Here is a 15,764-nt window from a genome sequence, read left to right on the forward strand (position 1 = left end):
CCCCACCCTGAGCTCGCCCCGCCTCCAGGCCGTAAAGCTCCCGCCCTCCCCCAGGTCTCTTAGGTGATGCTGCAGTCAAGATGGCGCAGGCGGTGGTTGTGGCTGCCTGAGCGAGATGTTCCGGATCCTCGGCGGCAGCGGCGGCGCATGTGGCCTCGGCTGGGGCCTCGGGTCTCTCCTGGACGTGAGCGCTCGGGCGCCTCTCCTCCGGCCCGGTTAACCCGGACAAAGAGGAGACGGCCCCAAAGAGAGGAGTTAGTGAGGAACGGAGAGAGAGCGCGGTGCCTCCCGCCCCGACACCATGGCTGGGCTCATCAAAAAACAGATCCTGAAACATCTCTCCAGGTCAGTGACAGCCTCGGGCGTGGGGGCGCCAGTCCACCTCCGCCGTAGTCGGCACCGGAGGCAGCGTGCAGCCTCCGAGACGGCGGAGCTTGTCAGCCGTGCGGGAGGCGACCCTTGGATTCCCTGCTCCAGTCAGGGCAGGGGTCGCGTTCCCAGATCTCCCGCCTGTGGTTGGCCTCACGAGTCAGCTCCTGGACGGCTTCTCCCCCGGCCTGCTCGTGGGGGAGCGTGGAGGGCGGCCGGGGGAGACGGCAGGTTCAGATCGCCCCCCGACGCAGCGATCGGGGTCGTCCCGGGAACCCCTCTTGAGCGGCGCTGCGCGGAGGCTGGGGATGGCCCGTCGTCACCCAGGTGCCTGGGTTACGTGGTAGGATGTACCCGAGCTCGGTGCTCGCCTCCACTCGGAGCGGAGCGGTTCCCGTTACCCGAGGGCGTCTGGCGCAGTGTGGACTCCTAGGGCTGAGGCTTGTCTTCTCAGTGAAATGTTAACCTTGTTATTGTTCTGAATTCACCCCACCGTGCTGTTCCCGCTCTGATGCTTTAGAGGGTGTGCCTGTTTGCACAGTTAAGATTTGTTTTAGGTAAATAAATCAGAGTTCCCAGCTCTGGCAATTTCTTTTCTTGAGTCGTTTAAGCTCCGTGTCATTCTTAGAAAACAGTTTTGTTTGGGGTTTTTTTGCCTTTTTAAATCTGAGACCCGTAATTTCAGGGAGTCAACATCTTTGGTGATAAACCCTAGAGTTGTCATTCTTTCCATTTCATAATGCGGTTTTAGTCAGAAACATGACTCAGTAAAGCTGGCAGTTTGTTGCTCCTGGCTTCTCCATATTTGTCTCAACACACAGGCTAAATGTAGGATCTTGTTTCCAAGTTGTTAACAATGTAACCAAAGCGCTTGGTTATGACCCTTTTCTCTGTTATTTGTGAGTTAATGATTACTTTTTAACTCATTTTAGGAAAAGGCTTGGGTATAATGATATCCTTGTATAGTAAAGACAATTCTTGTTTCTGCAGATCGTTGTATACCACAGGTTATATATTGGGGAGCAAAATCAATAGTTCTGTGATTCAGCAAATATTTTCCTCACCTATAACACTGAATAAGACATAAGTTTTTTTCAAAGTAACAAATCATAGCGGCATTTATGAATATACATTTCTTAGTATCACTAATTGGAAAGTTGTTTTTTTAATTGTACATATGGTCCATATGAATAACTACTTTGGAAGAAGGTTTTATCTTTATTTTTAATTTATTATTTAAGTAAGATCTGACTTACCAGATATCCTCTAGCCTTTCTCCTACTCAGTTCCCCAGAATATTCAGACCTACAGAAAATGATTTGAATGTCTATTTTCTCACTGCAGCTAGTTAGCTGCAGTCTATTGTAGATGCATGGGAGGAAAGTTAATTCCATCAACGGGTGTCTTAGGGCATTAGAGATTCTCTTGTAGAACAGTTGAGAAGGACTCAAAAATTAATAGGCAAGGTAATGGCTTACTTGACGAAATAAACAACTCCATATATTCAGAATTGAGTCCTTAGGATTATTTTTTAATCTGTATGGTTTCTAATATCTGTGTTGTAAATAGTAATGAGGATTTTTTTAGACATGACTGTTTGAAACACTTAAGTATTTAGTTATTTCATATTTCAAAACAACTCACGTGACTTGAAGAATGTCAAATTCATGTTCTTGATTAATATATTAACCCTGCTTTTGCTTTTATCTTTATGGTATTATTTATAAATCTAAAGGATGACAGTAGATGAAACAAGGTGGGTGTTGTGATAAATGTAGTTATTCAAATAGGGATGAACTTTTGAAATTATGTTGGTCAAGATTAACTTTACAAATTTTCCAGTAATGAAATTACAATCACCATATTGACGTAATCATCTGGAATATAATTTAATACAGTTTAACAGGAAATATTTAGAACACATTACCTTCCTGTAATAGACATTTCCTGTGGCCAGTGAATGCAACCATGGCACCTTCTCAAAGGAGGCCTTACCTGACTGACCACACTTTTCTCATAACATTCATCCTCATCTGTCACAATATATAGTTGTTTGCCATTTGTCTTTTTTCTCCACTTAAATGTAAACCCCATGATGGTAGGGATTTTTGTTTTGACTAGCATAATGTACACTAACAACTACTTTTTTAATGAATGGATGCATGGCATCAATCAACAGACTCTCCCTCATACTGCTATTTTTTTTAACTGAGGCAAGACTGTATGCCACCAATATTATCACATTTTACCTGTGGTGTTAGGAAACAATGGGTAATTGAATCATTGAGTAAATGTGCTTTTGGTGTCCTGGAAAGGAAGAACTAGGAAAGTGATCATTTCTGAGTATATAGGGGATCTTCCAGCAAAGGAGAAGGCTGTCTAGGAAACAACAGGAGGAAGAGAACGTTTAACGTTTACTCTGAGCCTTGAGACTGGAGTATGGTAAAACTGTAAGATTAAAGCCAGTGTTGCCTGGATATAGGTGCTTGAGAAAGTGGTATATTAGAAAAGTATGAACGAGGAATTGTTCTTAAGAAATTAACAAATGCTTTGAGTAAATGCTGAACTATATGTGAGACCTGTAAATCTATATACTTATTCCCTGCCTAATTGTTGTTTAGTTTGTATTCCAAGCAACTCTTGCATTGTTAATAAAATGAGTTTGTGTACTTGGAGCTAATCAGAACGTAATAGGGAGGGAGGGAGAGTGTGTGCACATTTGTGTAAGTGGTGGGGTGGGGTAGAGTTGTTAATTTTAAGAGAAATGAAACAGGAAGTCTTTGAAGGAGAAATTACCCTGATCTTTCATAGGGTAACTGGTACAGAATGTGCTTTGGAGGCTTTCCTAAGAGTATTTTTTCACAAGGGAATGGAAAGTTCTAAAGAAAAGTTATAAGAAATAAGTATAAGAAAGAAAATAAGAGCAGGGGCTCTCTTTCAGCTCAAGGCCTCATTCATTATCTGTTGTTGAGTGTGTGTGCATGCGTGCTTGAGCAAAGGCGAAGACGTGAAAGCTGGAAGATGGGGTGTATTTAAGTCAGGGCCTGCACAGGGGTAGGGAAGAATCAGATACAGATGCTTCCTCTTCCCCTCCTCTCTTTCTCTTTGGCTCAAGGATACTATAATGGCACAAGGTTTACTGGGGAGTGGAAGTTGGCAGGACAGACATACACCGCACCTGAGTGAAGTCCTTGTACAGTTTAAAGCAGTGGTTCTCAACCAGGGGTGATTTTGCCCTTCCGGGGAAATCTGGCAATGTCTGGAGACATTTCTGATTGTCACAACTTGGGGGTGGGGAGTGGGCTATGGGTGCTGGCATCGAGTGGGTAGAGGCCAGGGAAGCTGCTAACCATTCTACAATGCACAGCACAGTCCCCCACAACAAAGGTTTGGTCCAAATGGTAATAATTGAGGTTGAGAAACTGGTTTAAAGTGTACACATATGTGTCAGATGACTGAACTAGGGTTACTGTGCTAGTTAAGGTTATTTTGTCTGTAAACAACAAAACCTGTTCTGTTTAACTTAGGTAAAAAGGTGAATGTAACAGAAAGCTGTTCAGATGGGTCACAGAATCAGAGGAAGGGCAGAAACTAGCCAATTCCTAGAACCTCTTGGAAGAATCCTTGGACCTCAGCACTATTGACGTTTTGGACAAGATGATTCTTTGTTGTGAAGGGCTGCTCTGTACCTTGTAGGATGTTTAGCAGCATCTCTGATCTCCACCCACTGGAGATCCATAGCACTCCCACAGTCTTGACAAAGAAAAGGGTCTTCAGACGTTGCTAAATGTACCCTTAGGGGCAAAATCGCTGTTGGTTGAGAACCACTGCTATTAGGTGCTGTCCGGTCATTCAGAACTCTCAATCTGTGATCTTTCCTGTCAAGTTTCAGAGTCCTGGGAGAGAGAACCTGTTTGGCCCAGTTCTATTTATCCATGGATCAATTGGCACTGGCAAAGGATTATACAGACAGCAGATGTGGTTATTGGGAGAACTAGTAGTTTGAGTCAGGCTTGCTCCATTTGGTGTCTTTAATAGGCACTGAACTAAATTAGATTTCAGACGGCCTCATTTGCTATGTTAGGGAAATTGAACAACATTCCAGGAGGTGACTGACCGCTAATAAAGAATTCCAGACAAAAGAAGGACATGATCCCTAAAGATGCCTGGTTATCGGTTTTATTTTTGAAGTCCAGGGTTCAGGAGCAATTGTCTGGGGTGGGTATAGAGTCTATAGAGGGGCTGTGATTAACTTAATTAGAAAAGTAATGTATTGGAAGGATATTAGTGTCCCACAGAATTTATGGGAAGTTAGAAAAGCAGACTTGGAAAGGGACTGGATCCAACTAGCTCCAAGGAGAAATTACTTGACTGTCTTAACAAGTCATGTTCCCTAAACTAGGGGGAGGAACATATAGAAAGTGAGGGTGGTCTGAGGAGATTACTGAATGTTTGGAATACTTGTTAAGGAAATTAGGAATGGTTGAGCACTTGCAGGATCTTGTGACTGAATGGCAAAGAGATGAGTTTAGACTGCCTCACAATGTATTGATGGGATGGTTTAGGTTGCCTAAGAACCGTCCAAGTATTAGAAATTGTATCTAGGTGGAAGAGCAGTTGAGAAAAACAAATAAGAGAACTGGAAGGATTGGAGGTTTTGTCTGAAAGTGTCACATTAAAGTTGAATATTTTAGTGGTAGAGTAGGCCTAATTTAGGACAAAATCTCAGATAGGCCCATGGAAGTGAATTGCTTAAGTTAAGGTGCATGTTATTGGAAATAAATACTGCTAGGTCTATAATCATTCCTGTAACTGTACATTCTGAAAAGGAAGTACAACATAGATTAGATTGTCGGAAATGATTTTCTCAAATGATAACTTTATACAGTTATCGATAGACTAATTATATCTTCACTTTCATGGTAAAGCTCAATCAATAAGTTTTGAGTTTATGTATACCAGGTCTTGAGCACTTGGCATTAGAGATGCAAAGATGGGTAAGATATGGTCTCAGCTCTTGGGAAACTTCAGTGACTCCCATTCTGGCATAAGAAGCAGGAGTAGGATCACGAAATGTAACCTATTTCTAGAGCTATACTGCCATTGCAATTTGTGAGATTTGTTTTACTTGGATTAGGCAACTGGGAAAAAATGGAGTTAAATGCTACCTTTTAGGATTATGAATAAATTTACTTTTATAAAATTGGGGATTTTTAAAAGTAACTTTTGGTTACTTAAATTGACAAGATTCTGTAAAAAATAATCTCCAATAATGTTGATTTTGACATTAGATATACTAGTCATTTATTAAACAAATATTTACTGAGTACTACTTTGTACCAGGTACTGGTCCATAGTGCTGACAAAATCCCTACCCTTGGTGGAGTTTACATTTTAAGCATAGGAGGCTGATAGTAAAAAACTAAATAAGTGAAGTACATTGTATTAGTTTGTGGTAAATGCTACTGAAAAAAAATAACAGGGAAAGGGAATAGGAAGTGCAAGGTGGTAGGGATGGATGGGCTTTGCAATTTTCAATCCCAGAAGCCTACTTGAGAAGGCGATCTTGGAGAAGAGATCTGAACGAGAGCTGTTGGAAGCAAATGCATCGATCCAGAAGTGGAAGCTTGCTTATTATTTTTGAAATATATTTGGGCCACTGATACAGGTTAAGTGGAGTGAGGAGTGAAGTGAGTAGAGGAAGATGAGATCAAAGGCCAGATCTGTGGGGCCTTGTAATGACTTGGCTTTTACCTGAGATTGGAATCCACTGGAAGGCGTGGAGCCAAGGATCACCCTGCAGCCATGAGGGAAAGAAAGAATAGGAAGGCGAGGGCAGAAACAGGAGCCCAATTAACAGTGTTAACTATTCAGGTGAGAAAGATACTGGCTTGGACCTGGGTCAGGCAGTGGGTTGTTAAGATATCATCAGGTTTTAGATGTATTTTGAAGGCAGAGCCACAGGATTTGCTGATAGAAAAAATGTGATTGAGACAGAAAGAGCAGTAATGGATGACTCCAAAGTTTTGACATAAACAACTGGCGAGGTGGAGTTGGTGTTCACTATAAAGTTGGAGAAGACTGCGCGAGGAGCAGGCTTATGGAAGAAAATGGAGAGTTTGGTTTTGGAGACATTAATTTGGATGCCTGTTAGATACCATGGAGATCCCTTTTACTTGTGAACTAATTTAGACTACATGCTTTAGTGTGGCAACAACAATGTCAGTGGTTTCTATGTGGTTATCCTTTGGTTTATGCAATACTTAATTACACTAGAGTGAATTGAGTTGAATATTAGGGGGTGGATTTTTTTTTTTTGGATGATATTAAGTTCACTAGTGAGAAGCATCTGAAATCAAGCAGGTGCCCATTCTTTTCACATCAGTTTCCAAATATACCAGATATTGATTCTTGCATAAGTTACTTTCAGGAGATTGGTTTGAAAACTTTAGGTGAAAAAGGGGTTGGATGCTTGGTCCATTGGATGTTGTAGTGTCACCATCCTACAATCTGTAGGGATTTGTTCCTGTCCATGAACAGGCAATTATTAAAACATTGAGATTTGTCACTTGCCCAAGGTTAAGGTTTGACGGTAGTGTTAAGTGGTTAAGTCACTGATCCAGCACCTTTTAATTTGATTTTTCTGTGCTGCCTGCTCAGGTTGCTGTTTCCACTTAATGGCTTGGTTTTCTTTTACTCAGTTTTCAACATTTCCCTTCTTACTCTTATGGTGTTTCACCATCCTGCTGCAGCATCCTTTAGGGGATTCTTTTATTACTTGGGGATCTTTTGACTCAGAGCAGTTCTTTGAAGTTGTGGAAACGTAATTTCTCCATCCATTTCTTTTTATTTGCATCATTTTTTTTGCAATATTACTTTTTGCAATATTAAACTTTGTCTTAATACTGCAGGTTCCGGTCTAAACATTTTCCTTAATAAGTTGATCTCTTACCAGTTATACATGTTTTAAATTCTGCATATTATACTACTTATGATGAGTAATTTGATATTTCTATTAAATATTGGTATTTAATCAGTTGGTATTAGTGACTGAAGCTCAGATTGACTATTAAGTTACACGAAGTCTTAATGACTATTTCCATGAGTGAAATATGCAGACTTAGACTTTCTATTGATCTGTCTTATAATTCACTGACTTATTTTGAGACTTCTCCAGACAAAATAATGTGTACAAATTTTGAATTGCTATCGCATTCTTCTATCCTTTAAGACATAACTTTAGCTATATGTATATATACTCTTTTTCTACCCCAAAACACTATTCAGAGAGGGATCTTGGGCTTCTTTTTGCTGCTGCTACCTTTTGTAGTTTTATTGTTAGGAATTAATATTTAGGGATAAACTTAATAATACCAGAAAATTCAGAGATTTTAAAATTTGGTAAAACTATGTTTTTAGATATTAAATTGAGTTTCTGTTCTAAATTTTTCTTCTGTGATGCTTTATATAGTAAATGAAATGTATTATAAAAAGGGGCATCCGTAATATGTAATATTTTTCTTTAAGGCATATTGTAAGTATGGTTATCTTCATTGATAAGTCATTCATTTACTTTCTTCTGCCAATACTTTAAAAAGGCTTTCTAAGATATATAAGTAAAATTAAGTGCCAGGAATGTCTTCCAGAAACAATATGGTAGATGTAAGTAGAATTCAAGTTAGAATATAAGTTTTATGAGAGAGGCATAAAGTACCATATGCAACTTTAACAGAAGGAGAGACAATGAGACAGGAGTAGTCTAAGTCTCAGAGGCCCTGAGAGACCTTTGAAATAATGAATTCAAAGCACATGAACAACAGCTTAGTGATAGAAAATGGATAGTATTAAATCTGTTTTCTCTGACTACAGCATGCATACCAAGGGAATATTTAATGCAAATATTTAGAGAAGTTTAGGGTAATTTAGGTCCTCCAAATTTGGCTGCGATTCTCTACTTCTCCTCCCACCCTTCTTCCCCCCATCTTTTGTTTTATTTCCTGCAGTCACTTGGTCTGCATCCCTTACAGGGCATCCTCTCAGGCTTCATTTTACTTGCACATCTTCTACAGGCAACTTTTACTAGGCTAGTCTTCACGGCTCATCTTCATCTTAAACTCCTTTAGGTGTTAAACTACAGTGTTTGTCTTATCACAGAAAAGTTTCGTATTTGTTAGTTGTGTCGAGTATCATCTCTTTAAGGGCTGAATCACCCTGGAAGTTCTATGCTTGTATCTTTAGCCTCTGCCGCAGTGCTCTGGTATACAGTAGTTGTTCAGAAACATTTTTATTATAACTGACTGGAGAAATAAATGTATTACATTAACCTTCACAGAATACATAGGGCATACATTGGTTGCCCTGAATCCATTTTTGGCTGGTTTCTAAAGTTGACTCATATCCAAAAAATTTAGATGAAAACCCTTTTCCTGATAAATACTATAGTTCTCAAGTTTACACTTGAGAATACAGATATAGCTTATTACTGGACCTCTCTTTGGTCTGTAGGTTGCTTTTCATAGGTAACTTGACTCTGGTATTCTCTGTGAAGGGAAATGAGGATTTTAGTTGTAACTGGGCCTTTTGGCAGTTAAATTGACAGTTTGTATTTGTATTGTAGATTGTTTAACTTTTAGAGTGCCTGTCCTAATTGGTTTCATTTGATATTGAATTATACAGTTCAGCTTTTGTATAACTTTGGTACAAATATAGCGATCTCATTTTTGTTAATTAGCATTTTAATATAAAAATTTTTAAATACATATTAATTTAATAGATCAGTAGTAATCCCAGTGGTAGAGAGAATGAGGAAATCATAAATGGCTAATTTATCTTAGAATTTAAGCAGTTTGCCTTTAGCTAATCCAGTGTGAAGTACAACTGTATTTTTAAAAAGTGATTCATAGCTAAATATTTTTATCCTATCATTCCTTTCCTCTTCCTTCCCTTAAACTTGCTCCCTTCTGTGTCCCCTGTGTACCCATTCCCTGCAGCGATCCCTGCTGGCTGTGGTGGAGATTGGTGCGCTGTGAATTTCATAATCACCCAAATGAGCACCAGAGGAGTCTAAGAAACCCTGGCAACTGACTACTTGCTTGCACCAGGAATTAGGGACCTTTTGTCTGAAATTTCCTGCCCTCAGGTAATACTTCTATTCCCCATCATTTGTTTTCTTCCTATAAATGCAAGCACTTTTATGTCCCCATAAAGATGCTTAGAGAATCATTTCTAATTCTTATAGTTTTAGTCAGATACCAATTTCATTTTTGTTTTTTAACTGTGTAGCTTCAGGCTCGTGTAATTCCTCTCTTAGAATGTCTTTTCTAATATATAAGATTTGGCAATGCATGTATACTTAAAACCAGCTCTTCCTGATGTTGCCAAAAGACAATTTTGTAACTTGGAATCAGCTATTTAGAAATAGTAATTAACATTTGATCTACTTTTTAATGGGTAAGACTTCATAGCCTTATGTATTAATGAGGTTTGAAGGCCCTCTTCATAAAGAGGATGTTTTGATCGGTTCTCTCACTGAAGGACTTCAGAGTTTATTTTAAAGAATGTAGGCTCCCCACCCTATTCTTCTCCTCTCCCCTTCCCCTTTCTAAAATTCGTCATCAGGGAAAGTACTTACATTGTAAAACCAGATTCTTGTAGAAATGGCATTGAATGTCTTTCAACTTAGAACTCGATGAAAAACCTAGAAACATGTATTATTGAACACTTCTAATGCTTGGAAAATGTATCCACATAAATACTTTGAACGTACGCTAAAAGTTTAGTAAGAAGTCATTCAAGACTAACCATGGAATTGTGCAACTCATTACATACTTACCCTAGGAGTAATGCGATAGTTGATAAACAGGCTGGCCATATATTAATATAGCTAGCAATTGTATAGGTATGATGATGTAAGTATTGTTTTTCAGTATTCTTGTCTGCCTTGATTCCATACTGTCACTTGGGTATCTGGATCTCTACCAGAATTGCTAAGGGAAAGATGCCAAGCTTTAACCTCAAGTAGACCATTCGTGAAACCATTGAGATTCTCTCCAGGATACGGATAGTTAAGGTCTTTTGTTGTTTATAATGGCATTCGAGGATGGCTCTGATTTTGTATATACCTCTAGCAAATCCTCTGGGACCTTTGCTCCTGAGTCCAGTCATAACTGTAACCCTTTGCTTTTTCTAGATTGCACCTTCTTAGCATGTCTTTTTTTGACGTGATTTGTGCTTAGCCTGTGGAAGATGAGGTGTCGGATTTTATTCTGTTTTTATTGTCACACAGCTATCTATGTGTTTATTCAAGTCACCTACTAAACTTAATTCCTTTTTCTTTACCTTCTCGTTTTAACCAATTATGATTCCTTTTTGTTTAAATAACTCTTGAATTTATCTTTTTTCTCCTGAACCTAGCACATAGCAGACTACTTGGCATGGAGTAGATACCAATAAGATTCGAAGATCTCTGTTGTCACTACCCAGATTTAACTCATAATTTCTTGTGTCAGCTGTTGCAGCTAATTCTCATTTCCTTCTGGTCTCATACTGTTTTCCATCCTTGGCACTGTTACCAGAGAGAGCTTTCCAAAATGATAATCTTATCATTTAATTTCTTGGTAAAGATCTTTTAATGGCTCATATTTAAGCTTTTAAAGAAAAGTTTGTTTATAACAGCAGAGTTTTTTGTCCAAAGAAGTATTAAAATAGAACTTCATTGCATAAAATAGACAAAAGTAGAGCTCCTCCAGTTGAGTCAGTGATTAAGGGGGTCAGCTGTCATATCTTTTCCGTTTTTCTTCTCCCATAGGGCTTGAATCATAAGCAGTCTTTTTAGTGGCACTGTGGGAATAATACTAACATGTAGGATGAAACCCTTTTTTTTTTTTTAATAGTTTTAGGTGTACAAAACAGTGCAATAGTTATACTTTTCACCCCTCACAAAGTGACAACACCCCTCCCCCAAGCCACCCCGCCCATATCATACATATCTATTACAATTCCTTTGATTCCACTCCCACACTATACTCCACACCCCGTGACTATATATATATATATATATATATATTCAATTATAGTTGACATACAATATTATACAACATCAGCTTCAGGTGTACAGTGTGGTGATCAAGCCTCTACCCCATCTATGAAGTGGTCTCCCTAACAAGACTTGTGACCATCTGACACCCTGCAAAATATTTACAACATTATTAATTATATTCCCCAAACTGTCTTTCGTATCCCTGTGGCAATATTGTAGTTACGTATTTATGCTGTCTAATCCCTTCCCCTTCTCTCTCATCCCCACCCCCTCCCAACTAGCAACCATCAGTAGTTCCTCTATATCTTTGAGACCATTTCTGTTTACTTTGCTCATTCATTCAGTTCTTTAGATTCCACATATAAGTGAGATCATATGGTATTTGTCTTTCTCCGACTGACTTATTTCACTTCGCATAATGGAAACCCACATTTCTTGACATGGGATAACAAGAATCCTTCATTACCTGGCTTCAGTCCGTCTTTCAAGGCTTATCATTTTCCAAACTACCCGATGCCGTACACTCCATCTTTGCCTACTGTATGTGATCATGTAATCTTGAACATGCTTCTGCTCTGCTGTGTCCTCCTCTCCCCTATTTTATCTGGCAAAAACTTACTCTTAGAAACATCCCAAGTGCTGCCTCCTCCATGAAGCCTTCCTGCAGCAGCATTATTTTTTACAGAATTGATCACCTCTTCCCTTGTGCCTCCCTTTTATCCTACTCTCATTTTTATTGTCACACATTGCCTGGCACATGGTAAGACCCTAATGTACTGCAATGATTTGGCCATGTGCTTGTGTCGAATGATAAACTGTGGTCTTTGAAATCAATAATTATGTCTTATTTATCTAAGTTACCCAAGAGCCTAATCAGTGCTCACGTTCTTGCCATGAAGGATGTATGCATAGTTGTGTCACCTCTTCCAGTGTTTCAACAAAATTCAGAAACCCAGGTTTCAATGTAAGATCCACCTGTTTTAAATGTTAGCAGCATTAGGTTTTTTAAAACACAGCAGGTCCGAGAAAACATATGTGGGTAAAGTATAGCTCACAGGCTGCCAATTTGCGACCTCTTTCATTCTTTAAATGTTTTTGTGGAAAAACTGGTTAGACAAGATTGGTTGATTTTTCTTTACATGCTTATTGCAAAAGTAACCAAGTCAAACAAACTGTAAATTGAGAATGCTCAAAAAAAAAAGAAAATTAAAAAGATGCATACCTTTCTTGATTCTTGTTCCATTAAGACTGTAGGTTTCATTTAGAAAACAACATTTATGCCTTAAATATTTAATAAGCCTCACAAAATGACATTGAGAGCTCCTTGAGGGTAAGAATTGCCATATACTCCTGTAATGCCTAGTAAATGTTCAGTAAGTACTGTTGAATTGATAATTGATCAATATGATAATGGAGTGGTAATTGATCCTAAAATACCTTTTAAGCTAAAATTGTTATAGTTTAGCTTTGCCTTAGTGTGACCTTGAGCAGTTGACTTAACCCCTCTGGGCTTCACATTCTCTAATGTAAAATGAAGATTTTGGATTGGAGGAACTTTTTAGGCGCTAAAATTCTGAAATTATCTGATACTCTTTGCTAGTATGAGGGCATCCTGTGGCTCTACTCATATTTTTCTACTTGGCTTAAAGTTATTTCTCATATCTTTAGATGACAAATGCAAGGGTGTAGTTTTCAAAAAGCCATGGTTCAAATATCTTAAAAATTCTTATTCCTTTGTATTTTATTGAGTTAACTAGTCCATTCTTTTTTTTTTTTTTTAATGAGTTCATTTGAGCCAAACTGACGAAGTATGCTGGGGAGTTTTCTTTTTTTTCTGGCTCTTTCACTCAGCATAATTATTTTACAATTAATATATTTTGGTTTTATGCATTCTCGGTTATCGTTGTTATTCCATTGTGGATATGCCACAACTTGTTGATCTATTCACTTGTTGATAGTCATTTGGGTTGTTTGGTTATTACAAATAAAGCTGTTAGGAGCATTTGTGTATAAGTCTTTGTGAGGACATAAGCTTTTCATTTCTTGTGGGTAAAGACCTAGTGGAATGATTGGGTTATATGTGGGTACATATGTAACTTTTTAAGAAACTGCTAAACAGCTTTCCAGAGTCTTAAAAGTGGCTGCAAAGTGTACATTTTATATTCTCCCAGCCAGTAATATGAGACTTCCAGTTGCTTCATAGCTTCACCAATACTCAGTATGGTCAGTCTTTTTAATTTTACCCATTTTAGTGGGAGCTTATGGTGGTCTTTAATTTGCAGCTCCTTATTGACTGGTGATCTACATCCTTCATGTGCTTATCTACCATCTGTATGTCTTTTTGTTTTGAAGTTCTGTTTAAATCTTTTGCCTATTTTAATGGATTATCTTATTTTTGAGTTGTAAGAATTCTTTATATTGTGTAGATACAAGTCCTTTTTCAAACATGTTTTATAAGTATTTTTCCCAGTCTGTGGCTTGTCCTTTAGTAACAGTATCTTTTGATGGGCATAATTTTTAATTTTGATAAAGTATAATTTATTGATTTTTTCTTTTATGATTTGTGCATTTTTTTCTTGTGTTAAATCTTTGCCAAGCTCAACATATCCAAGATTTTCTATTATTTCTTACAGAAATTTTATGGTTTCAGTTTTTAGAGTTCAGTCTGTGATCCATTTAGAGTTAATTTTTTTTTTTTTAAATTGGGGAATTGGGGGATGGTAACAGCACTGGGGAATTGGGGGAAGGGGAACAGACAAGTTGCTGTCCTTTTGTTCTTCAATCTAGTTGTGGAGGACGTTGCTTCACTGACCCAAGTTGGCACCATCATTGCGCTCTTCCCAGGTGAGGCAGATCAGTCGCCGGCTTCTGGACGGCTGCTCACGCTGGCTGCTGGCCACTCACACTGGTTGCTGGCTACACGCAGTAGCCCATGGCAACCCACTTCAACAGGGGCTGCAGCGTACACTGTCGCTGTGGACTCATGGCAACCCAGCTCCAGGTTGAACTGTTGTTGTTCAGCATCTTAGCTGTAGAGGGCAGTGTCACTGGCCCTCATATGTGGGATCCAAACCGGGGCCCTCTGGCATCCCAAGCCAGCCCTTAACCAACGTGCCATTCAGCCGGCCCTAGAGTTAATTTTTTGTTTATAGTGTGAAGTGATTGTTAAGGTTTATTATTTTTTTTGCATATGGCTATGCAATTGTTCCAACACAATTTATTGAAATATTATCTTTTTCTCATTAAATTGCTTTTGCACCTTTGTTGAGAATCAGCTGACTATAAATTTGGGCCTATTTCAGGACTGTATTTGTTCCATTGATCATTTGTTTGTCTTACACCAATTATCAGATTGTCTTGATGACAGTAGCTTTTTGATAAGCCTTAAAATTGGTGATACAAGGCCTCCAACTCTTGTTTATTTTTTTTTTTGAAGTTATTTTGACATTCTAAGTCTTTTGCATTTTCATATAAATTTTAGATTGTCATTTCTACCAAAAGCCTTCTGGGTGTTTGCTGGGATTTATATATATAAATCTATTTGGGGATATTCGACATCTTAACAAAAAGGACATTGGGTATAAGACTGATCTACGTGTGTTTTATTTCTCTACTTATTTATGTCTTCTTTAATTTCAGTAACATTTTGTAATTTTCAGTATATAGGTTTTGCACACCTTTTGTCAGTTTTATCCCTAAAAATTTCATACTTGTTATGCTAAAGGTACTTTTAAATTTTAGTTTCCAATTGTTTGTTGCTAGAAATATACAAACACAATTGATATTTTTATTGCACTAACTTTTTATTGAGTGAAATTTGTATTTAACAAAATGGATAATCCTACCATATGCAGCTCAATGATGTTTTTAAGTAAGATTTTTATTTAGAATAATTTTAGATTTATAGAAAAGTTGTAAAGAGAGTTTTCACATACCCTATATCCCATCTCCCCTATTATTAATATGGTACATTTGTCACACTTGTGAACCACTATTTATAAATTATTATTAACTATAGCCCATACTTTATTCATATTGCCTTAATTTTTTACCTAGTGTCCTTTTTCTGTTCCGGGATCCCATTACGAATACCACATCATATTTAGTCATCAGGTCTTTTTAGGCTCTTCCTGGCTTTGACAGTTTCTCAGACTTTCCTTGTTTTGGATGGCCTTGAGAGTTTTGAGTAATATTGGCCAGATATTTTAAGTGTCTCTCAATCAGGATTTGTCTAATGTTTTTTCATGATTAGAATGGGCATGCGTTTTTCACGAGAAGACCACAGAGATAAAGTTCCATTTTTATTGTGTCACATTAAGGGTACCTAGTATCAACGTATCTTAACTGTTTGTTGTTG

General features: G+C 38.2%; 1 protein-coding gene across 1 annotated transcript in view; it reads left to right on the forward strand.

Moving 5' to 3' along the window:
* The first annotated feature begins 51 nt into the window (after nt 1-51).
* BLTP3B (bridge-like lipid transfer protein family member 3B) overlaps nt 52-15,764 on the forward strand; it is a 90,372-nt gene continuing 74,659 nt past the window's right edge. Inside the window, exon 1 of the mRNA XM_019641734.1 lies at nt 52-345. Within this exon, the coding sequence (XP_019497279.1) occupies nt 302-345 (44 nt within the window). The 5' untranslated portion in view covers nt 52-301. The remainder of the gene's footprint in view (nt 346-15,764) is intronic.

The sequence above is a fragment of the Hipposideros armiger genome, unplaced genomic scaffold, assembly GCF_001890085.2.
Source record: "Hipposideros armiger isolate ML-2016 unplaced genomic scaffold, ASM189008v1 scaffold_63, whole genome shotgun sequence".
In the NCBI taxonomy this organism is placed as follows: Eukaryota; Metazoa; Chordata; class Mammalia; order Chiroptera; family Hipposideridae; genus Hipposideros; species Hipposideros armiger.